At 42.3% G+C, this 23,742-nt stretch overlaps 1 protein-coding gene across 3 annotated transcripts in view; it reads left to right on the top strand.

Moving 5' to 3' along the window:
* The window catches only part of dock8 (dedicator of cytokinesis 8), a 55,061-nt gene that overhangs the window by 16,266 nt on the left and 15,053 nt on the right, over positions 1–23,742 (top strand). For 2 of the 3 annotated variants that reach the window (XM_062381752.1, XM_062381754.1), the window contains 31 exons: positions 2,723–2,932; positions 3,723–3,808; positions 4,551–4,617; positions 8,577–8,726; positions 9,295–9,375; positions 9,636–9,795; positions 9,956–10,092; positions 10,451–10,544; positions 10,866–11,028; positions 12,187–12,304; positions 12,600–12,670; positions 12,820–12,964; positions 13,210–13,311; positions 13,912–14,007; positions 14,203–14,437; positions 14,996–15,160; positions 15,251–15,429; positions 15,866–15,958; positions 16,410–16,505; positions 17,027–17,176; positions 17,388–17,501; positions 17,702–17,857; positions 18,195–18,334; positions 18,443–18,606; positions 19,207–19,358; positions 20,558–20,740; positions 20,844–20,970; positions 21,422–21,509; positions 21,636–21,732; positions 22,301–22,435; positions 22,903–23,055. In XM_062381752.1, coding sequence (XP_062237736.1) covers positions 2,723–2,932; positions 3,723–3,808; positions 4,551–4,617; positions 8,577–8,726; positions 9,295–9,375; positions 9,636–9,795; positions 9,956–10,092; positions 10,451–10,544; positions 10,866–11,028; positions 12,187–12,304; positions 12,600–12,670; positions 12,820–12,964; positions 13,210–13,311; positions 13,912–14,007; positions 14,203–14,437; positions 14,996–15,160; positions 15,251–15,429; positions 15,866–15,958; positions 16,410–16,505; positions 17,027–17,176; positions 17,388–17,501; positions 17,702–17,857; positions 18,195–18,334; positions 18,443–18,606; positions 19,207–19,358; positions 20,558–20,740; positions 20,844–20,970; positions 21,422–21,509; positions 21,636–21,732; positions 22,301–22,435; positions 22,903–23,055 — 4,107 coding nt within the window. The remainder of the gene's footprint in view (positions 1–2,722; positions 2,933–3,722; positions 3,809–4,550; positions 4,618–8,576; positions 8,727–9,294; positions 9,376–9,635; positions 9,796–9,955; positions 10,093–10,450; positions 10,545–10,865; positions 11,029–12,186; positions 12,305–12,599; positions 12,671–12,819; positions 12,965–13,209; positions 13,312–13,911; positions 14,008–14,202; positions 14,438–14,995; positions 15,161–15,250; positions 15,430–15,865; positions 15,959–16,409; positions 16,506–17,026; positions 17,177–17,387; positions 17,502–17,701; positions 17,858–18,194; positions 18,335–18,442; positions 18,607–19,206; positions 19,359–20,557; positions 20,741–20,843; positions 20,971–21,421; positions 21,510–21,635; positions 21,733–22,300; positions 22,436–22,902; positions 23,056–23,742) is intronic. The other variant, XM_062381753.1, reaches the window with a different exon arrangement.

Here is a 23,742-nt window from a genome sequence, read left to right as displayed (position 1 = left end):
ATTCCTGCCCCAGTCCTGCACCGACACTATTTGGAGCCAAGTTCCCAGTCCTCTCTCACTGCCCTCTCGCTCAGTTCTTTTGTCTTTCAGCAGCCAAATCCCGAAGCTGCCAGCGTCAGGCAGTCCCAGCCAATCCAAATGTCTGTCAGTCCCACTCCCAGCCTCGGGCTAGTTACCCAACCATCTCTCATCACCAGCCAGCCCCTCCTCCCCCCTGTCCCGTTGCGGCATCCTTGCCAGTTCTGGTTAATCATTCAAACCAAAAAGGCCCTTATTACCGCCACCGTGGGCTTCCCATCATCAACATGCCAGGGAGCGCGTTACGGAGCAGGGAAGAAGAACAGCACTATTGTTCTTCAGCACTTAATAGGGTTTGCTTCTATGGTCCAGCCTCATGCTTTAGAAATAGCCCTGGGATCATGGTGTGATGGTCTTGTGGAGCTGCGACAGGGGGAAGATTCACTGTGGTGGAGGCTTGGTCAGTGCTTGCCTGGGGTTTCCGAGCGGGGGTGATAGATGATTGGAGTGAAAGAGACAAGGAGAGAGGGATGGGAGCAGCAGGGTTATGTCCTACCCTGTGGCTCAGTCTGAGTAATTTCATATGGTCCCACGGACAGACAGACAGAGACGTCTTAATGACAGACACATGATGCTCCTGTTTGTTCACACTATTATAATAGTTGTTAATAACACAATTGGTTCTGTTTCTAACAGGTTATCCTCCAAGTTCCTTATCAGTGAATCTGCAATTTTTTTGGGGGGAGGGATTTATTCTTTTATATATAAAACCATAGGAGGTCAGAGGTCAGAAATATCCATCATAATTTACTCATGCCTCAGGAGACTCCTCTATTTGTATAAAACTGGCATATTCAGTTTTTAATGATATAAAGAGAACAGCAGCTATTTCACATATTTTAGAAGCTGGGACCAGCCAAAGTAAAGATTATTTGATTAAAACATAAATCGATTAACTGGTTATTCTCTGTATAGACAAGACAACACTGTTGCTTTTGCTCCTCCTGCATGGTTGTAATGACTCATTGACCACAGAATTAAGACGTTTGATGAAGGGTTTCTGATTGGACGATTTAAAGGGAGAGAGAACATTTTAAGCTCTGACAGCTCACAGGTGATTGGCTGAAGACGAGCATATCAGGTTGTGATTTGAGAGAATCAGCTGGTGGAGCCCAGAAATAGTAGGAACTGTGCATGTGACTTTGGAGGCATGGCCAAGACGACCGTCTTCCTTACTGAACTTTTGCTTCATTTTAGTATTTCTATGAAAACGGCAGGTAACAACAGACGTAGGTGCAACAATGACATCTTTAATGTGTTTCTGATGCTTTATTTACTTCTCAGAAATGTGTCCTCTCATGGCATCTGACAGACGTTTGAGCACATTTGAAATATCACATGAATAATTTAGCTTTAGATCTGCTAGTTCATGCTGCTGCTCAGTTTAGTCCAACAGCCCATTGTGTTTGTTGGAAGGCCTCTGGATATTCAAAATATGCAGCTAGTTTTCCAGGGCCATTACGGCTAAGGGTCAGGGAGTCAGCCTTGCGCTTCACGCAGCTATGATTTTTATCTGGCAAACCACCGGCCTACTGGGACATCTCCGCTTACAGAATTCGATCAGTTGATGCACCATGTGTCCATCGCTTGTGACGGCTAACTCCTACCTGGCACTCAGACCTCATGCCTCCCTGCTCCATGTCAAAATTCAGCAGCCTTATTTCCTCATAATAAAGAAAAGAAGGAAGGAAATTCAATGGAAAATGCAGACAACCGTCTGACACTAGTCATGTGCCAGATCTGAGCAGATGTCAAACATTATTATTTAAAGACTCTAATCTCCTCACTCTCTGTAGCATACATTGAACAATAACATGAACATATGCTGTGATCTCTACAGCGGGTAAGCTTTGATCAGTAAAAATACAAAACACTCACTGTCTGCAGAGACTGTTCAGAAATGCCTGTGAGCTGCTGTGCTGTCAGCACTTTGGATGTACAGTATGTTGTTGAGCGTTTCTCTGCCAGTTTAGATCTGATTGTTGACTGTTTCTAATGCACCTTAGTTAAGGTAGATTTTGGAATGTGATCAAACAATGGAAGACACGTGCTGGGAGATTTAAAACCATTGAGGAACTAGAATGGCAGGAACTAGAACGCAGACCTACTCCAAGGGACAAGAGTCCGACGTATGATTCTTGTGGCTGGTCTGCCACGCCCTCTAACAAAGCCAGGAAAAGGGAAGTTGAGGCAGTTGACTAATCCCAACAAAGTGGGCCAGCTGACCAATCAGAGCAGACTGGGCTTTATCTTAAAGAGACAGGAACTAAAACAAAGTTTCAGGCAGAGACTGAAAAGAGGAGCTGCAGCAATGGACAGTCAAGTAAACAGAAATTAAAATTGTGAACCTTAACATGAGCATATTAATACTATTTAAACAGATGAAGAGCAGGCTTTGACAAATATCCACTCATATGTTTTTTTTACTCTGCCCATGTCCATTTGTTCTCTATCTTAATGACTCCCCCCTTGGCTATTCTGTCTTAATTCCTCATTATTTTTTATCTTATCTTTATCCTTTGTTTTTCCTCTATTGCTCAATCTCCCCCACTCACATATTTCATTACTCACCCTTTTCTTTCTGTCCTCTCCTACCCCCGAACCACCCTTACCCCTTACCCTTCTCTTTCTGTCTTTGCCCAAGGTCAAGTCTCTGACTCTGGCCGGGCTGAGTGATGACTCTGGCCGGACGCTGACCTCCTCGGACTTCAACCTGCGGTGTTTGACTCCCGACCAGAGGGTGGAGGGTCTGCTGGCCTACAGCAGCCACGAGGAGCTGGACCGCTTCAACCAGGAGGCGCGGCAGGGGAACAGACACCCTGAACTGTTTGCCCTGTACCCGCCAGCTGATGAGGTGAGACACAGAGAGCGGGTTCTCACATGCTCAGATTTACAAGTGATTACAGGACAGCATGTGGGTAAGGGTTTTAAAGAAGCCATCATTAAGAATAATGTGAGCTTCAGTAAAAAACTGGTTAATAAATATCAAGTAAGGACTGAGTTTATATACAACCTATCCTGTCTTATCTACCACTCAAAGCTGGTTACAGTAGAAGTAGCATTCATCCATTCACACATTCGCTCAGCACTTCTATACACAGCACTTTTTCCATACGCTGTAAGCAAAGCTGTCAGGGGCAATTAGGGATTCAGTGTCTCGAACCACTGACATACTGGTTAGTGGACGACCATCTCTATCTCCTGAGCCACAGCTGTAGTGAATCAATCAATTTACATGAGAAAAGTTATTTTCTTTACGATGTATTACTTTACATACATCTTTACAATATGATAACTGGAACTATTTTAAAATGATTTTTATTCATTTCATGTTTTAAAGTAATATTTCAAAAATACAATCTGAAACCTTGCCATGGTTTATTGTTGTGTTTGCAAAATGTGTTGAGTGTAATAGTTCACATTATGTCATCCTTTGATTCTATGAAATCAGCATAACAACATGGCACTTTTATTACCTGTGAATGGATGTACAGCCTATAAGTATATCTTTCCATTCTGTAGCTTTAGTTCCTCCCAATCTGTTACACCCTTGTTTTCTTTCAGATCTAGAGTGTCATCCCAATTTGACATCTCCTCTTTTTCTTTTTACATAGTTTAATAGCCTTTATGTTACTGTGTTCCAGGAAGATGCAGTGGAGATCCGGCCCATTCCTGACTGCCCCAAGGAACACACTGGAGACCGCATCCTGGTTCGATGCCACGCCATCAAGTATGTCACACATATTCCTTATCTTGTAGAAATGAGAGTAGGTGTTTTTAACAACTGCCCACTGTTTTGTCCCAGAAAGCATCAGTTTGTTGTGTTGAATGGAAATTAATCGAATCCCCCACTTGTTTTTTGAAAATGAACTTAGCATTTAACATAGAGTAACTTGTTGTAGGTCACAGCTGCTCATAAATAAAAATGTGTGACGGACAGAGCTGTGTAGGAGTGTGGAGGAGTGCTGTGCAGTGATTGTTGTTCTCGCTGTTCCTCCCTCTCTCTGTGGGATTTAGCCTCTGTTTCATTTTCTCTCTTTAATTCACACACACCCACCCACACACACACACACACACACACACACACACACACACGCGCACACACACAAACGCACACGCGCACGCACACACACGCAGACACACAGGCTCTCTGCCTTTCACTCTTGATCTCGCGTCCTTCTAGAAACCCAAATGCTTGAGTTGAACACGTTTCTCAGCTTGCAGTGGTTTGGAAGCTTCACCCCCAAATCCTTTTACCCTCAGCTCCAACATGTCATCACTTACTTCACTCTATCTTTTCTGCTTCCCATCATAACAATAATCTACAGGAATAGAATAGAATATAAAGAAATAGAATAGAATCTGAGGACAGCAGCACTTAGGAATTTTAGTGTTGATGTTGAGTATGTTTGGAATTTGCCTCTCTTGCTATCATTGAATCACTCATTTCCTTTTTGGTCTCTGCTTCTCAGGTTCGAGATCGACATTGAGCCTGTATTTGCCACAATGGCCTTGTATGACCTGAAAGAGAAGAGAAAGGTGAGAAAACATTTAGTCCAGATTCATTTTAGTTGTTGGGACTTAATGACCTGGAAACGTGTGCGACGTGTAACAGGTCATTACGATTGCCCTTCTGTAAAGACCAGTTTGGTGAAGCCCATTATGTGTGTTTGTTGTGGAGACTGTCTGTTGGTTACTCAATTGATGTCGGGTCTGCTTGTGATCGCATGTCTTGTTCGTTTGATGTTTGCGTGACAGGTCCTCATAACTTCTGATTAGTGATGATGTTTATTGTTAACGTGTCAAGTGAGCGCAGGTCAGAGGGGGAGTGAGGAGGGAGGATGTGCTGCAGGGTAATGCAGCACGGCACAAGGATACCGGATTCATGCGTCTGCCCTGATCCTGAACCAGGGGCAGCAATTATTTTGAGTGTAGGAGGAAACCCCCGCAGTTGCTGGCTACTTAAATAAGGTTCACATATAACCACAAATTGTTCCTGATGGTAATGTCATCAGTGCCTTGCATGGTATGTTACTACCGACTGTGTCTGAGTGTGTGTTTATGAATGGCTGCGATCAAGTTGCCCAGGAATATCGATAAGGGCTATATAAATCATTGGTTAAATATAACACTAATACTTTTATAATACATGTATCAATGCAATAAATAAAGGCTATATATTTTAACAAAAATCTTCATTGATTTTAATGAAGACAATAAAATACAGTACTGTTATTTTCCATATATTAGTTTTCTTAGTTTTTTTTACTATTAATCGTAAAGTTTATTGTTACACTGTAAAATATCAAGACTATCTTTATCATAGGGGTTTGATAATGACATCTTAAGAATAATTTACAATTATTTTTTTTAATATATATTGTATATATAATAGCTATGCCAGTATTGTATTTTTTTAGTTCCCTGATATCGTTAGCGGTATTGGCCCCCAAAGTTCATATGGGTCAGAGACTATTTGTGATAATATAGTAAAAGGAAGCATCTGAAAATCAGTCAAGCCTCCTGAGAGAACTCAAGTGACGTTCACAACAAATTACAGTCTTAAACATTGTAGAGTTTAGTAAAAAGACATCACATCTAAAATATGTCAAAATTGAATTCACTGCAAGTCTTAGATATTGTAAGTTTTCTCCAGCCTTGTTTCCGTGTAGCTGCTTTGTAATGTACCTCCTGTTAATGAGGGGGGTCCCACAGTTTCACCGTTTGGCATCCTGTGTGGTAGTGAGAGATCAGTACAATCTCTCATATCTCATCATCCCTCACCCCCGGGGGTGGTCGTGTTTTGGATCTACAGCTACTAATGCCGCGCAACATTTTCCCACTCAACCATTCTGAGCCATGGCTGTTTGCATGTTGTCTGTGGATTTACACAGCTGGATAGTTTTTTGGGGTGAAGGGGCCGGAAGGATTTAGTTTGTACTTAAGTGCTCATGGATCTCCCAGATGAGACGAGGGTTGTAGCCAGCAGACTTGCCCTCTTCTGCAGTGCTAGCCGGCTGCTAAAGTGTAACAGTGTATTTAGCTAAAGGTGACTAATTTTAATATGTGCTGCTGACACGAAGTGCGTCCTTCTAGAGGCTAATACAACTTCCTGCTTGTTGCACCGAGAAGCTATGAAACGCGTCTTTGTGTGAGTGAAGAAGAAACTGTCAAGCTTGGTTTGGCTGTGAGAGTTCATTTTCGTGGAAGCGTAAAGCATGTTCTACTGACTCGTTTACCCTTCACCCTTTCGCTTCCTTTTATGACAGAGTATCAGGGGAAAAATATACTGATTCTCACTTAGAATAAGTGGTAATTTTAGGCTACTTGCCATTTTTGAGTAAACATCAGCCTATTGCCTGTGTTAAAATGAGGAATGTGGAGCATCTTGTTCAGTTGCTCAGCTATAAACTGATTCTATACCTAAAAAAGAACAACTCTGATCCGGAGAAAATGGCCTCCTTTATGGTGGAGGAAATGTTTGGTAATGATCATCTGTTACCTCTGCGTGATATTCAAAGAGGTTTCTTAGTTTCTCTAGAAACAATGATTCTCAATTACGACCGTACTCTCATAAAAGTACAACTTTATTGTCATGAAATTAAGACTATTCTTGTAATAATACAACTTTTTTCTCAATTACCACCTGCTTCTCCGAATGGAGCTTTTTCTAGAATGTTTTTTACTTTAGTAGGACTCTACGACCTCATTGTATTTGTGTCCAACCTAAGAGTGTTGTTTCATATCTTTGTCTTTCTCTGAACAGATTTTCTGTTCCCTGCGTCACCAGCTATGTCTTGTTTCTTGTTACTTGTGTTTGGCTTATTGCTCGAATCTGTTTTTGTTGTTTCACATCTGTGAAATCTGCAGCAGATGTTGCAATAACTCCATATAATACCGGAGTTATTAATCATGTCTCTCTGGTGCATCAGCCAAGGTGCAGACACCGGATTTGAGCCAACGAGGGGCCTACTTATGATATCAGATTCATGCATGTAAACAGGTTTTAGTGGAGACATAACAGGGAAAGGCTGTTTGTCCTGAAGATGTGATGAGATCAAATAAACTACAGCACCGTCACATGTGTAGAGGATTCTCTGCCAGTGCCTCAGCCTGTCTGCTGTTAAGTTGAGAAATGATCTCTTCCTCATTGAAAACATTGTCAACCCAGAGTTGATTTCAGATTATTAGATGTTTAATTCAGAATCTTACCAACAGAGAGTAGTGCATGTCTATAACTAAAGATTTACTTAAGATGAGTCATTTGATGAATTATACACATATGTCGTTGGAAGGGTTTTTTAAAAGACAGAGTTTAGAGTATTTTGAATAAGTTGGTTTTATGGATCAGAAAACTATTACAGACATTTCAAATGGGATAAGAACCACACACCTGAAAGTTCCTGTTGAAGGATTTTATTTGTCCTAATGTTCACAAGGCTCTTCCTCAGAGTACGTTAGGTCCTATAATACATTAGGAGATCTTTGTTCTTCGACCTGATTTCAAGTGCTCCTCACTAGAACATGTCGAAACGTAGCTGCATGGGTAGGTTACATATAAACTTCTCTACTTCCTTCATTGGCTCTGTCTCCAACCTCCAAGAAATCTGGCCTGTGGAGGGAGACTTTGACCAATCCCAGGGCAGTGTGGAGAGAGGTCACTCCAATTAGTTTGTTTAGCCTTGAGCGCACGTCCCTTGTGTCAAAAACTCTGGTGGGAGGGGCTCCGGAGAGTGAGCTCCAACTATGTTATGTCAAAAGGGAATTATTCATCTCACAGAATCAAATGCTTTGACTCTTAATCGTAAATTTTATTATAATAACATATGAACTTTCACTTAGGAAATCATTTTAATGGTATAATGAGAAATGTGAGGCATCATGTGCTATTGACGTCAGCTGGACTCAGTTAGTGAGACGTGTCCTCTGCCGGTCCAAGGAGTTATTTGTCAGTAAGCGGTGGACTCCTCTGCTGCAGCCGTTTGAAAACTCTCACTCTTGTTGGAGTGAACGGGGTCATTTCCGTCAAGAGGTCGATGCAGGAATTTGTCTGTCAACAAACCGACTGTGATTAAACTACACTTCAGGCTAATAAGAATCTGATCACAGATACTGATGATTCCAGTTAACATATCGGGCTGTTTTGAATAAGCAGATGTCTGCTTTGGTGTGGTCAGTGTGATGGAGCTCCTATGGGATAAGCAGATTGAAAGCGAGCGGTTAATGGCTTTACAGTGAACGGTATCCCATGACACACACACCAGGCCGAGCCAGACCAGGACATATGGCTGTGTTCGTGGCCTGAGGTCATCGGGGGGCTGAGTGGAGAAACGGCAGAGTGGACTGAACAGATGATATTCCAGGATCAGTGTTTGGTTTACATTAAAAAGCTTCCTGGAGCCTTTTCCAAACCCATTCCCTCACTTTTTCCAGCTTTTTTTTTTGTCCAAAATTTCTATCAACTGAAGTTAAAACTCTTCATCTCTGTCTTCCTCCAGATATCAGAGAACTTCTACTGTGACCTGAACTCAGAACATTTGAAGAACTTCTTGAAACTTCACACGCCACATGTGGATCACTCCACCCTGGCCAGATCTGCCATCTTCTCCATCACCTACCCCACCCCAGATATCTACCTGGTCATCAAGGTAACAATGAAAGCATTCCTTTTAACAAGTGCTATTTATTTCCCACTATCTCTTCTTACCATTATTTCCTGTGGATTCCTTTTTTATTCTGTTATTTCTCACTGCTTAAACTTACTTCATTGCTGCCCATCTTTTTCTTTATGAATAATTTGATTAAATATAAAATCATGAAGATAACAGGTGGAACAGTTTAACTATAATGTTATTTATCTGAGACTTACACTAGTTTTTCTAAAATATACAATAATCAGCATTTGTACTCTGTCTTTCTTTGTTCAGTTTGTTTTGGATCTCAGTGGGACCTTACTGATTTAAATCAATTATTAATAAAAAATAAAACACACATATCACCTTTTATAGCAGAAGCAACAGGCCAAACCAATGTTTTCCTCCTGCCCTTAATTAACCAACCCCTTACAGGTTTTGTGAACCCTGCAATTCAGTGCTGTCTGTGCATCGCTTGCTTCTCACACGGTTCCTCTGCCAACACTCTATAGATTCTTTTTTTGGAGGTTTCATTACGCTGAACTGTTCTGATGACTCATGTACTTCCTGTTTGTGTTTTTAGATCGAGAAGGTTCTGCAGCAGGGAGAGATCAGCCAGTGTGCCGACCCGTACACGACATTGAAGGAGTGTGACTCTGCAAAGGTAACGGGACAGAGCAATCACCGTTTCTGTCAATAAATGTAAATCACAAAAAAGATATTTAGCAATGTCTGTGATCCTCCTCAAAACTTTTCATATGAGGGGTGGCGGTAACAAACAATAGCAATAAAATTGAGGTGATGACAATGCACATGAACTGTGAAATGAGAAATTGAGTTATTTGATTGACTTAAAGCTGATTTGATGTTAATCATTTTCCACAATTACAATTTTTTGGGATCTTTTCTTATATTTTTTTTTAGAACAAGGACAAGCTTGAGAAGCTGCGAGGCCACTCGGAGTCTTTCTGCCAGAAGCTGGGCCGCTACCGGATGCCTTTTGCTTGGGCGACCGTGAATGTCATGGACCATATCTCCACTAACGCCTTAGACCGCGACGTCACAGACTCCGATAGCCTGAGAGGTTTGTGTTACTGTGTCCTTGTGTGTGTTTGACCTAGTGAGTTCCTTTTGCATGATGGGAACAACTTGTGATGACTTTGCATTTATGTGCATTTCCTCAGATTGTGTCTAGCTGAATTTCATTTTACCCTGTGACCTTTTGTGTCTTTCTCCCCCCCCAGTCAAGTCCAGCAGCTTCGACCGGAAAGGGCAGCTTCCCAGGAGGAACTCTGAGCGCTACAGCACCATCGAGGATCAATCCTGCAATGTTTCTGCCTTCAAACCCGTGACCATCACTATCAGCACCATCTTCAAACAGGTCCGACCCCCACCCAGACACAATGAGGCTGACAGATCAGTGAAGAATGTGTTATTTCCTTGAGATATATTAAACAGCACACGTAACTATGGCTACAGTCTGGCCTTGTCTCGTTCTTTTATCAAACATGCTATTTTATACATTCCAAAGGGTTCTTGTCATGTTTCTACCATGACGCAAATACTTTGGATAAAATCATTGACATAAAACACATGTGTTATTTGTATTTGAAGCCAATTGTGCAGCTATGTCATGTGTTTTTCCACTTTAACATCATATTCTATCAACTTTCTGCAAAATAAATCCTCATTAGGTAACTGTCTCAATGTGTTTGTGTGTTTGTGTGTGTGGGTGTCAGGAGGGGGATCGCTTGGGTGATGAGGACTTGCTCAAGTTCTTGTCTGATATCAAGAAGAACTCCACTTCACAGAGAAGAATCAAGACGATTCCAGGTCAAGTCTCAACACATCTCAACACACCGAAATTTGGATTCAATTTTATTTTATCTTATTCTATTTAATTTTATAGATCTGAGTTGCCACCCTTTTGTTACTTCTTGGCTTAATGCGGTAACTTCCTGGAGACTTGTTGTCACTATGATGTTGCCAGACAACCTGCAGAGACTCCAGGAAGTCGATGAAAAATAAATAGCCTGACACATCATTTGTTTTCACACACACCAATCAGCCATGGCATTAAAAGCACTTGCTGCTGATCACGTGTGCATGCATGTGACTAATATGTGTATCTGTCTTATCCCGTGTGTCTTCTAGGTTCCATAAAACTGGACATGTCTCCAGTGCTCGAGACGCCTCTTGCATGTTTGTCCACCGAGCTCATCCCTCTCATTCCCGTGTCTGAGAAAAACATTCGTCCAGTCAAGGAGGTGCTGGAGTTCCCATCCAGCGAGGTTTATGTCCCGCACAACATTTACAGGTAGGATGGTGGACAAAACATATCACTGAATTAACACACACTTTCTAAAATGAACAAACAGAAGCAGTCGGAAACTGGGTCAAACTGTGGGTTAAAGTCGCTGCCAGATGATTTAGATAATTAGATCAGTTTCGATTAATTTCCTCATATTGACACAGACTGATCTCCATCTGCAAGCAACATTCATCGAACCACTTCAAAGCAATTTGTCCTCTAAGTAAAGAGGACAACATCTGTTTGTTGCTACAAAGGTTTATATCCAGCTCAATTACAGAGCTTTTATTTTGAAAAGTAGTTTGGAACAGGCTCTGTAGTAGTTTTTTTCTAAATGTTTACGACCCTATGAAACTGTCAGACTGTCAGGGGGAAAGGAAAACACAAGTTTCGTAGCTTGAGGTGCAAACAGGTTGGTTTGCTCTTCCAGAGGCTTTACTTCCCTGAAAGGCCAGAGGCAACAAGAACAGTCACGCTGCACTCGTCACTCAGAAGCCGACATAGCTTTGAGGCTTTGCTCCTTTTCAGTTTAGTCCCTGCTTTTAGGTATTTCCACCCGTGCAACCTGTAAAGTTGCCTCATGGTTCAGCCGTAATGAGCCGTCCTGTGTGACCAGCGGTTTAACTCGACTCAAAGTTCAATCCTAAAACGGTTTTGCTCGCAACAAAAACAGTTGTAACTTCATGTGTGAACAAGTCCTCTGCACGGTAATTACACGCTGCTGTTCTCTGAGCGTTTGTTCAGCGGAGGTTGTGGTAATCCCCCTGTACTCAAGGTTCCAGGGCAGATTATAGTGTTGTATAAAAACCACAAAGAGATGCAGTAAATGGTTGTTTTGATTTTTCTGTGACATCGCTGTCACCTCACCAGTACATGCCTCAGAGGTTTGATGAAGAGACAGTGCCACCTAGTGATGTGCATTGCAACTGCTTTATATTTCATTCAGAAGGGTTATTACTTTGGCCAATGAGTTTCCACTGCTGCTTGTCTGTTAAAGCAGGATTAGACAAAAAATGATAAATGTTATTTAAATGTCGAGGGGATAATAAACATTATATTTTGGTGAATATTTGGATAAGCGGGCAGATTAAGGATTTATTTTTATTAAAAATAAATAGATAAATGTCTAACTAAAAGTCTCCTTCTCTCCCTGTGTCTCTGTAGGAACCTGCTCTTTGTCTACCCGCAGAGGCTCAACTTTGTCAACAGACTGACATCAGCCAGGAACATCACTGTCAAAATCCAGTTCATGAGCGAAGAGGACCCGGCCTCCTCTCTGCCAGTGAGTGCTGCTTGTTTGGGATCAGTCATCAGCATTATTCTGACCTAGTTTCATTCCATGTGCTCACGAAACTGCTTGAACAAAAAATGTAACACAGACAAATACTTGCACCAAAGTGAGGGAGCAATGATGAGAAATATTATTTTGGTTAACAGAAAATGATTTGATATCAAAAAATCTCAGAGACTGGTAGACTAATCAGACAGTTATCGATATATTCTTTTTTATTTAATCTTTATTTAAAGTTGAGATGATTATGTAGACTTATTTGATCTGTTATATCCTTTATTCTCAGGTGATTTTTGGCAAATCAACTGGCCCTGAATTCTTGGAGGAAGTCTACACCCCTGTCACCTACCATAACAAGCAAGTCCAGCTCATTGAGTTACACTTTCCTGCCTCTTTGCGTCATATAAGCAGCCTGGGTAACTCTCATTTCATCTCTCCCCCTCTGCCACTCTCCTCCTCCTCATCCATCACTCTTCTCCGCTGTCCCTGTCCCATTTCTTTCTCAGGTCCCCCGACTTCTATGAGGAAGTGAAGCTGGTTCTTCCAGCACGTCTGACGCAGAGACATCACCTGCTGTTCACCTTTTACCACATCAGCTGCCAGCAGAAACAGAACCAGAGCGGCAGCTGTGAGACCCTCATTGGATACTCTGTAAGTTTCTTTATCTTAACATAGTCACAGAAAACATGCCATAGTATTGTACAGTAGTTTGAAACCTGTGTAATGTGTTTCACAGCAGCTTCTTTATCCTAAATAAGTGTCAGTGTATGCGCTCTATGTTTCTATATTTGTGCATGAGTGAAGTTCATTTTATTTTTCAAAATGTCAGTATAGTCTTTTGTTAAAATGCTCATAGTTGACACACACACTGACTTTGCTGTTTGTCTCTGATCCAGTGGCTGCCCATACTGAACAATGACCGGCTGCAGAACGGTCAGTTCTGTCTGCCCATCGTCTTGGAACGACTACCTGTCAACTACTCTCTGCACACGCCTGAGGTATGTGCATCTCAAGGATCAAGGGCAATTTGTAGTTCCTGCAGCAATTATCCACACAAACCTCGAGCTGAGTCAAAGAGATGGACAATAAACACAATGTGAAAGACTTCAAATAACAAAAAAGTGTTAAAACTAATATAACACAAGAAACTGCAGGGTCTCAATAAATAAAAATCACAATAAATGATTTAGAAAGCCAGTGGCAGCTGAGACAAATGAGTGTCTGTATCCGTTTGTCCAGTGTATAGACAAACTGAAACTGTGGTCAGACAGAAACCGCTTACACATACAGAACAAGGGAGGGGGGGTGAGGGTCAGCCCGAGTTTCACGGCTCTGTTCAGAGTCTGGTCCCAGTACAAATGGGTTAGATCGATCAACCAATCAACAAATCAACCAATGAAGGATTTGATCAATTCACCATTTAATAATTTAACAAATCGATCAATCATCATCTACATATTAAAAAAGAAATAAAAAACATTTGTTGTGTCCATATCATACAATTTAAAGGGGGAAATGTATTATTTCTTATAAAGGCTGCAGACATTTTAATGCCTAAACTGACAACCAGTTCTATTTCCTGCTTCTCTGTTGTGTAGAAACTTCCTCCTCAGGCTCCTCCAGTCAAGTGGATGGAAAGTCACAAAGGGCTTTTCAACCTGGAGATCCAGGCCGTGTCGTCTGTACACACACAGGTGAGTTATGGTTGAGCACACAAACACAGTGCACATTTGCTGTCTTTCACACACTCCAGTAGACTCAACATTCAACCCACTCTGCTGTGCTGAGACATCCACCCTGAAGGATTACATGCACACTGTCTTTTTGCATTGGTCTCCCAGCCTGTTCCTCTCATCACCATGTAAGAAATCCTTCGTTTTCTGTCCCAGGACAACCATCTGGAGCGTTTCTTCACCCTCTGCCACGCCCTGGAGGGTGGAGCTACATTCCCTCTGCGGGTCAGGGAGGAGAAAATTCCAGAGAACAAGCTGGAGCATGAGCTGAAGCTCAGCATCATCTCCCTGTCCTCCTCCAGACTAGAGCCGCTGGTCCTCTTTCTCCACCTGGTGCTGGATAAACTCTTCACGCTCATCATGCAGCCCATGGTCATCGCAGGCCAGACTGGTGAGGAGTCACTGTGGCTGCAGCGAATTAACAACAAAGCAACATTTTGGAAGTTTTTAGTTTTTACAAAAAATGTCTAAACTCCCCCGTCCCCTGCAGTGTGAGGATTTACTGTTTTCATCTGTTTTTGTATATTGAATATCTATTGGCTTAGAACCACCAGGATTTAGACATTTTACAGACTTAACTATTAAACGATATATACTGATATATTCAATACAAAAATCAATAATGAAAAATGAAGTTGAACAAAATACAAATATGCAATGCATTGTACTTTAAAATCAGAAGACAATTATTTGGTTAATGAATAATCTTTTAATTCGATAAAAACATTGATTCAGCGTTTGGCTTTATTCAAACTACTACTTAAATTGTTATTATTAATCACTGATTATAATTTTAATAATAACTACTTGAATGTGTCACAAAAAACACGAGTTTATGTGAATACAGTTTATAAAACCAAGGAGAGAAAAAGTGATTTACCCCGATGATGCTGTTGATGATATTCTGATGAATGATTATCTTGTGCATGTTTATGTCTGTGTTCTACAGCCAATCTGGCCCAGATAGCCTTCGAATCAGTGGTTTCCATCGTCAACAGTCTTCATAACAGCCAGGAGCTGATCCGGGACCAGCAGGGCAGGAACAGCCTCTTGGCGACCTACCTTTACTGGGTGTTTTGTCTGCCTGATCCCCCTCGAGAAGTGCAGAATACAGGTACGGGCATATTGGTTTCTAAATATTTCTTCTGTCATATTTCCTGTGATTATGATTCTTTTAATTATTCCTTTTTTTGTGTGTGTCCAGTTACAGGGAGTACGATGGCTCCTGCAGAGAGCCGTTACAGCACCATGGGTCGGGCCACAGCAGTCACAGTGGGGAATATGCTTCTCCAGTCCAGAATCCGCAGCAGCAGCAACCCCGACATCCCGGCTCCGCACATGTCTGCTGAAGATGCTGAGATCAAAAGCATCTTCTCTGCCAAGGTACAGAGAGTTTCATCCAACCAAGTCTCCCTGCAATTCATTCAGTTCAGTGTTAGAAACTTATTTTTGCTTCCAAAAAAAAACTCTTAAATAATATTCATGCACTCTTAGAGGGTAATTGTCATTGATTTAAACCATTATGTAATACACCTTTCCTGCGTCTGCCTGTATTTTACCTGAAAGCCCATTAATCACCAATCTACCATATGGTTTCACATATTTGATGAACTCCATACACACTCACAGCTGTATGTTAATAGATCTCAGCACAAGTCCTAATACACACATTGCAGTCATTTGCTATTCATTCCCACAGTACATTAGATATTGTAATAGGCCGCTAGACACCCGCACTAATGAAAGCATCTATCACGTTCACTGTGACGGAACCTGTGTGTGTGCGTGTGTGTGTGTGTGCGTGTGTGTCTGCCTCCAGGGTAGCAACAACCCAGGCTGCCGTATGTCCACCTACTCGGATGTAAACAACCACGTGAACACAGCAGGCGGCACCAGGCCCTCCAACAGGAAGGTGACCAACTCTAACGTTTGCTCTAAACACCACAGAGATCTGATTTAAGATCATGTTATTCATTGTAGAAATGTGATTTATATCAATAACATCTATATCAAATGTGGTGACACCGCAAAGACAAAGAAACATGTTGTTGAGCAAATGTAGATGAAGTTCAATAATTATACCATTCATAATTCAGGTTGTGTGATTCATCTTTCTTCTTACTGAAAGGATTATCCATTCATTGAACAATTTTCATATTCAGAGTTTCAACAATGAGCACTAGTTTCCACTTGTGGCCACATGGGGGCAGTGTGACACTGAGGAGTGCGGTGACCTAGTATGTTTTCATAGAGATACACAGTTTAACATTTGGTGTCATATCTACTGTGACTGTAATATTTACTCCATCAGCTCTCTCAGAAGCCGGTCTCACTGTGGTCTGTGTATTCGTTTTCTCTTGCAGCAGTTTCATGAGGAGCTCGCCCTGCAGATGGTCGTCAGCACGGGCGTCTGCAGAGAGAACGCGTACAAATATGCCTGGTTCTTCTTCGAGCTGCTGGTCAGTGTGTGTGTGTTTGAGTGTGTGTGTCTGTGTTTTTCCCTTTAAAAAAAGAATGTTTGATTGAGTCTTACAGTAGCGGTGGAACAGACTTGCTGACGATGTTAGTGATAAATGAATGAGTTGTAAAAATGATTCACACCAAACAATGCGTGACCTTGTGGCCACAAACCTTAAAAGATAAACGATAGTTTTATAGCGTGAGGAAGAAAAAGGACGTTTTGAAAGTGCTGTGGTCAGCGCTTTATCAGGTCGCTTGACATTTTCTCACACTTAAGGAATTTTGGAAGTGAATCGTGACTCACATTCTCTTTCATCCCTTCAGATAGTCTCGTTTATTCAAGTATCTAAGTTCAATAACTTAAACAAAGGACACTATTGTACATTTATTGATAAATACTTTATTAACATGCCTTTCTTTGTCATATCACTTGACGCGCATCACTTGTATTTTCCATGTTGTGAATTGACGATTCGTATTACTGATTCCTATATGTTGTGTTTGTGATTGATGTAAACAGGTGAAAAGCATGGCCCAGCACGTGTCTCAGCTGGACAAGCAGAACGTCCCTCGAAGAAATCGCTTCTCCGACCGATTTAAAGATGACATCACCACCATCGCCTCCGTGGTCACAGCTGAGATTGGCACCATCCTCGTCAAACAGCAGAAGGTGAGGAGAGAAGAAGATTTGAAGCTCATCTCGACCGAGGCAGTGTAACTTTAGCCTCCTTATGTTCTCTGGTGTTGGGTCGGAGGCAGCCTCGGTTGTCGGTGTCCTCCAAACCGCAGGTCGCTGCAGTATCTGACAACTCAGCTTGCACAGCTCAATGATCGACAAGATCCGCTCGGTACAGATAACTGTTTGTTGTTTGTTGTTTTAGGAGGTAGAGCAAGCGGAGAAAGTCAACATCAGCCTGGCCTTCTTCCTCTACGACCTCCTGTCCCTCATGGACCGAGGATTTGTTTTCCAGCTGGTTAAAAACTACTGCAACCAGGTAAAATAACACTAACTAAAACTACCTTTTCACGTTTCTTCAAATACTTTATTTATTGTCCTCTCCATTTTATAAGAGCACGTGTACTTGTCCGTCTTTGTTTTCAAACAGCTTCAGAGATATTTCTGAACATTAGCATAATTTCTGTCGTATAAAAGCATGAATTAACGGATGTTTTTCTTTCTCGCTTTCTCTTCTAGATGTCGGCTAAAAGTGTTTCAATGCCGACCTTGATCACCATGCGTCTGGAGTTCCTGCGAATCCTGTGCAGCCACGAGCACTACCTCAACCTGAGCCTCTTCTTCAGCAGCCCGACCTCTGCCCCCGCTTCACCATGTCCATCCATCTCCTCACAGGTCAGTCAAAACGTGCACTTTCATTTGACATATATTTCAGTTTTATCGCCGCGCTACTACATCGGCGAGGGTAAAGAAGAGAAAACGATTCACAAATGTCTAGGCTTCCATGCCTTCCAGGAGAGGAAGATTTCTCGGAAAGGAAATAAAATCCGCTATAAGGAGAATTGAAAAGTGGAGCTGAGGGAGTTATCAGACAGAGGAGATGAGACTGGATTCAGCCAGGAAAGCGTGACACAGCTTCTGATGGACTGTTAAGCAGTCTGCTTTGTGTTAACCTAAAATCTTACCCTAATTCTCTTCCTGCCGCTCTCTTGTCTCCGTTTCCCCCCCTCAGAGTTCCGGCTCGTGTAGCTTCCAGGAGCAGCAGAGGATCTTGGGGCTGTTTGAGCTTTCTCAGGATTTCAAGCAGCAGCATTACCTCACAGGTCTGCTGCTGACGGAGCTCAGTGCCGCCTTAGACATGGAGTCAGAGGGGTAGGGAAACACAAACACAGAGACATTATACCCAAGATATTGACCTCCTTATTAACTTTTTATTACCTTTTTATTAATTTAACACTTACCGTGTGTGTGTGTTTACAGGGGAAAGGTCCAGAGAAAAGCCATCAATGCCATCTATAGTCTGCTGTGTTCTCATGATCTCGACCATCGTTGTATTAAACCTGAGGTCAGAGCCAAGGTGGCCGCTCTCTACCTCCCCCTGGTGGGGATTATCATCGACTCCACCAATTACCTGGACTTCACTGGTAAAACACACGCACACACACACACACACACACACACAGACATAAACATTCAATTAAATGTAACGTCTTTGCACTCGTTGATCAATTAACTATATGTCTGCTGTAATTTTTGCACATAAATTCTGAAGTATATTTTGTTACACAGAAATTGCATTTGACCATTTCAATACAATGTGAGAGATCTGTCTTATCTTAAATATGTTCTGCAGCTTTGTGGAGTTTTTGAAGTTTGCTCATCCTTATGAGTCGGTGATATGCCCATTCATGCCTTATGGAGCAGCCTGCTGTGTTTTCATGATGGACATTAGTGGAATTGTTCCTTTGCTTCCACTGAATAACTCTATTAACTGTTAATGTAACCGTGTCACATTAACCTTTGTTAATCTACCAGTGTTTTGACTGTATTTCTTTGTTACCAGTTACACAGTGGCAGTTAAACATCTTCATCTATAGAAGATGTGTTGATGGTTGTCTCCTTCACTGAATATAGACACAAGTGGTGTCAAAACTTTCGCACAGTTAAGACTCCAAGTTCATCGTCTGCACCTCCGTCCCCTCCTCCAGTTTAACGCAGTGTTTGACCCCTGTGTGTCTCCGTAGTTTCTGAGACTCGAGGCGGGAAAAACAAGATGGGCATATCTGACGATGACCTTGAAAACGTGCCACCCATCAATCAGTCTGTTGCCATGGCGATCGCTGGGAACCCGTTCAACACGCTGGGCCGGAATGTTCTCGTCTCCATGGCGTCCATGGTAAAATTCTGAAATGATGTCGTAATCTGAAGACGATAACAAATGATGGTGTGGTTTTCATTGTGTTTTAGAAGTTCAAAAGTGCGTCTGTGTGCGTGTTTGTGTGATGGTGTTGGTAAGTCTTCAGCCTCCCGACAGGTGAGCTGCGCTGAAGTAGATTGATTAGCTGTCAGAGCTGCACACACACGTCATCCATCCTGAAAAATCACACATACATGGACGTACAGTACACACACGTACACACACATGTCTGCAGGAGATGGTTTATGGGCAGGCATTGGCATCATAAGTGAACAGGGTCGTCCTCCCTGACAAACACATCCATCATATGTAGCTACAGCAACAACACAGGCACTTAAACTGAACACTGCCACTCTCTTCAGCTCTCGGCCTCATTCCAGGTGATGAATCAGTTCTTTCTTTGTTGTAACGTGAAAATTCTGTTGTGGAAAAACTACATTTGTGCCATCGGCCTGGTATCCATCACAAATCCAAACCTGGCAGCCAGACCGCTCCTCGTCTTCAGGCTGCTCCCCCGCAAACAAACAATATCTGAATCTTTCATTCTTCTCAAAAGAAGTGGTACAAGAAACTTTTTTTTTTTATTTTATTTTTTTTAAATAGCCCAGTCATGTTTTGGATTACGTGCTACACATAGTCGATGTTGGTTCTGGTGCACCTCACTCAGCCCCGCTGTGGAACAGATACCTGGAAACCGGGTTCCAGGTGGGAGACCCCGAGCACAAGGAGGTTAATGACTACATTTATCAAAGCTGCCACACAGCGAGGCAGCAGTAGCCCTCTATAGCAGCAACCGATTCATCATCTCACAAAATGAAGGTAAATTAATCTGCAGTAGATTTGACGCCTATTAAGAAGAAGAAGAGAACAACACCAAACTAAAGCCAGGGTCAAAGAAATGTCCACTCATATGTGGGTGTTCTTAAGATGTTAGAACTGTCCCGCATAGAAAAGAAGTGCTACCATAGATGCACTGTATGGATGTATGGATGTCTGTGTGTGTGAATGGCAACAAATCCTCTTCTGTGTACGTCACTGATTTAGTTTCTGATTACCACAGTCATTTCTCAGTGTGGCTGCACATACAGCACACAGGCCTTTGTGTGAATGCAGATGTTCCCTCTCTCCTGAGTACCCCATCGAACTACATATCTGCCTCTCTCCTCTCCCCTTCCCAGCAAGGTAAATCCGTAGCCACCCTGGCGGCGGACACCAGTCGCCACCTGTTGGTGTGTTTCCTGTGGGTGATAAAGAACGCAGACCGGAGTCTAATTCAGCGCTGGACTGTGGACATGCCCCCGTCACAGCTCAACAAGCTGCTGGAGCTCCTCACCATCTGTGTGTCCTGCTTTGAGTACAGGGTCAGTGTACCTCCTTTGTTTACTTCAGTGTCAGTTGTAACTGTCATTGATGTGCCACTTGTTTGCTTGCATGTTGTGACTGTGTGTTAATGTGTGTGTGCAGGGGAAGCAGAGCACTGACAAAGTGAGCACCCAGGCCTTACAGAAGTCCCAGCAGGCCAAGCTGCAGCTGGAAGAAGCCCTGCTGAGAGGAATGGGAGCCCGAGGGGAAATGATGAAACGAGTTGGAGGTACCTGCGCTTTAAGAGTTAAAACTTGGAAATTGCTTTTCTGTCACATTTATAATTGCAATTTTTCAAGATTTGCACACGAAATCGAGTGAGCGCTCAGTATCAGTATCTATTAAATGTGCAGTCAGCAAGTTATGGAAAGAACTGTTCTCAGGTTAATCTTTACATGGGCTTGCAATTCCATACTTGTGATATGTGGCATATTAAATATGACAGTATAGTAGTAAGTACAGAAGGAAGGAAAAAGTGACTGTTATAACTGGGAATAGTTTGTTTGAATTCTCATCAATTTCTCCAATAAATGATCTAATCTGCTCATAAAGCATAATATGAATGTATCTATCTATCTATTAAGTTGCATTGATTCCAGTGATACAACTTTGCACATAATCTGTACGCTAGTGTGCGTTGTTGTTTCCTCACGAGCTGATTCCTTTGTAACCCCTGACAGGAATGGACAGGACCATGGGTCAGAGAGAGAACCTGCGCTGGAGGAAAGACCTCACCCAGTGGAGACAGACCAACGACAAACAGGACAAGTATGTGTCTGCTTCCCCGTTTTCAGACGTTTGCTTTGCCTGTGAGGGTTTCGTCAATTTTTGAAACCCCATGTTTTTGCTGTGTTTCTCTTCTCGCTTAATATCTGTCCGATCACCTTCCATCAGGACCAAAGCAGAGTTGGACCAGGAGGCTCTGATCAGCGGGAACTTGGCCACAGAGACAAACCTCATCGTACTGGACCTGCTGGAGACCATCGTACAGGTCGGAAATAAATATTATTAATACTAGTGTTTCTCAAGATTGTGACGTTATGATGTCACTTCATATTAATTGTAATATTTTGCATCTGCATAGGGAAATGAAAGTCAACAAGAAATTATCTTCCATTAGCGCCCATGTTACAAAAAATCAATTCATGAACTTGCATAATTGATAAACTAATAAAGTTCCTCACTGGCTATTGAAAGAAGCCGGGCTCAGCTTTCTTTAGAAGGTTTGAAAGCACTAAGCTGAGCCCGAGTAATTGGAGACTCTGGTATTGAGATATCGCTCAGTGAGTTGCAATAATGCAAAAATTTATCGAATGCTAAGCTTAATATTTCTAACTGCTGACACTGAATGCTTGTAATATTAAATACATAAAGCACAAAGAGGGCTCGATATGTCGTCTACACCTGCAGTCTTAGCTTGAAGCACTCATTGACTGTATTAATCATTTTCTGTTTACTCGTCTACCTACTTTCCCATTTAAATGGGACCCCAGTGCATCTGCAGGTGTTATCATTTGTTGCGTATGATTGGCTAATCCTTCCCAGTGTCTCTTGTCCAGGCGGTGCCATTGGCTGACTGTAAGGACAGCGTGGTCGGCGGAGTGTTGAAAGTGTTACTTCACTCTCTGACGTGCAACCAGAGCTCCACTTTCCTCTCTCACACGTTCAGCACGCTCAGAGGGCTCGTTGTCAAGGTACTATCATCATTGTGTGCAGGGTGCAGATGTGTGTGTGCATGTCTTTCTATAGTTATGAGGGACAATTTTGGTTCAATACCATGATTGTGAGGACATTTTCGTTGGTCCTCACAAATTCTAAGGGTGTTTTGAGGGACTTGGTTTTTGGACCAGGGTCAGGGTAGGCAAATTGTAATGGTTAGGATAAGGGGCAAGGGAATGCATTTAACAATGAATGTTCTCACAATTATAAAGACACTGTTTGTGTGTTTGTGCATGCCTGCGTCTCTGTTGTACTTTGTGAAAATTGGGGTGTAGCTGTGTGTGTAGTTGTGTTTACACGAGCACTATCTGTGTCTAAATGAAATATTCTTATTTGTGGAAAACTGCTGATACAAGCACGATTATTTATTTATATATGCATGTGTATCTTTGTGTATACCATGTATGTCTGATATTATTTTTGTGTGTGTGTTTGTGTGCAGTTCGGGGACCTGTTGTTTGAGGAGGAGGCGGAGCAGTGTGCAGACTTGTGCCAGAAGGTGCTTCAGTACTGCAGCAGCCCTGTTGATGAGAACAGGAGCCAGGCCTGTGCCACGCTCTATCTCATCATGAGATACAGCTACAGCAATGCCAGTGTAAGCACAAACACACACACACACACACACATAAACACGAAATCACATGCAAAAGAAGATTGAGTTTTCTTACCCCTGCAAAGGAGGTTCGGTTTTCAAACCTGTCCATTTGTTTGTGGGTGGGTTTGCATGTTTGTGAGCAAGATTTGACTTAAACTGCCGGACGGATTACAACAAACGTGGTAGCACATTGAAGAGGTCAGGGAAGACATTTTGGTAATGATCTGGGTTTGGTTATCAATGTCTTTTAACATAGTGAGACAGAGTGTTTTTTTGTGACATTTTCACAGTTTCCCCAGAGAAGAATTCATGGATCTTGGTGAAGATATCTATAAATGTGTGGAATGTGGTGCAGCTTGCTTGAACTTAAAGGGACTGTTCAGCATTGGCGGTGGAACGAGCTCTTCTGAGCGCCACACTAGTTTTCCAATGGGTTGTAAGGATGCAAGTGTATAGAGACACACACACTCAAGGCAAATATCAGGCATAGTGTGTTACCTTCCTGTCTGATAAAGCCTTAACTAACATCTGTGCTCAACAGAAGAAAATGCGTTTATGTGGGATTAAATTCTATTTAGGTTCGCACAAGAGTTCAGATGTGCTCATGATACATGTTCTCGCGAAGAAGCGGGGAGTCGCACCCATCTCCCCGGCTTTTCCTGTCCTCCTCAGCTTTAATGTCTTTTC

The sequence above is a fragment of the Platichthys flesus genome, chromosome 3 (genome assembly GCF_949316205.1).
Source record: "Platichthys flesus chromosome 3, fPlaFle2.1, whole genome shotgun sequence".
Classification (NCBI taxonomy): Eukaryota; Metazoa; Chordata; class Actinopteri; order Pleuronectiformes; family Pleuronectidae; genus Platichthys; species Platichthys flesus.
The sequence above is the reverse complement of the archived record's forward strand: the minus strand, read 5'-3'. Positions and strand labels throughout refer to the sequence as shown.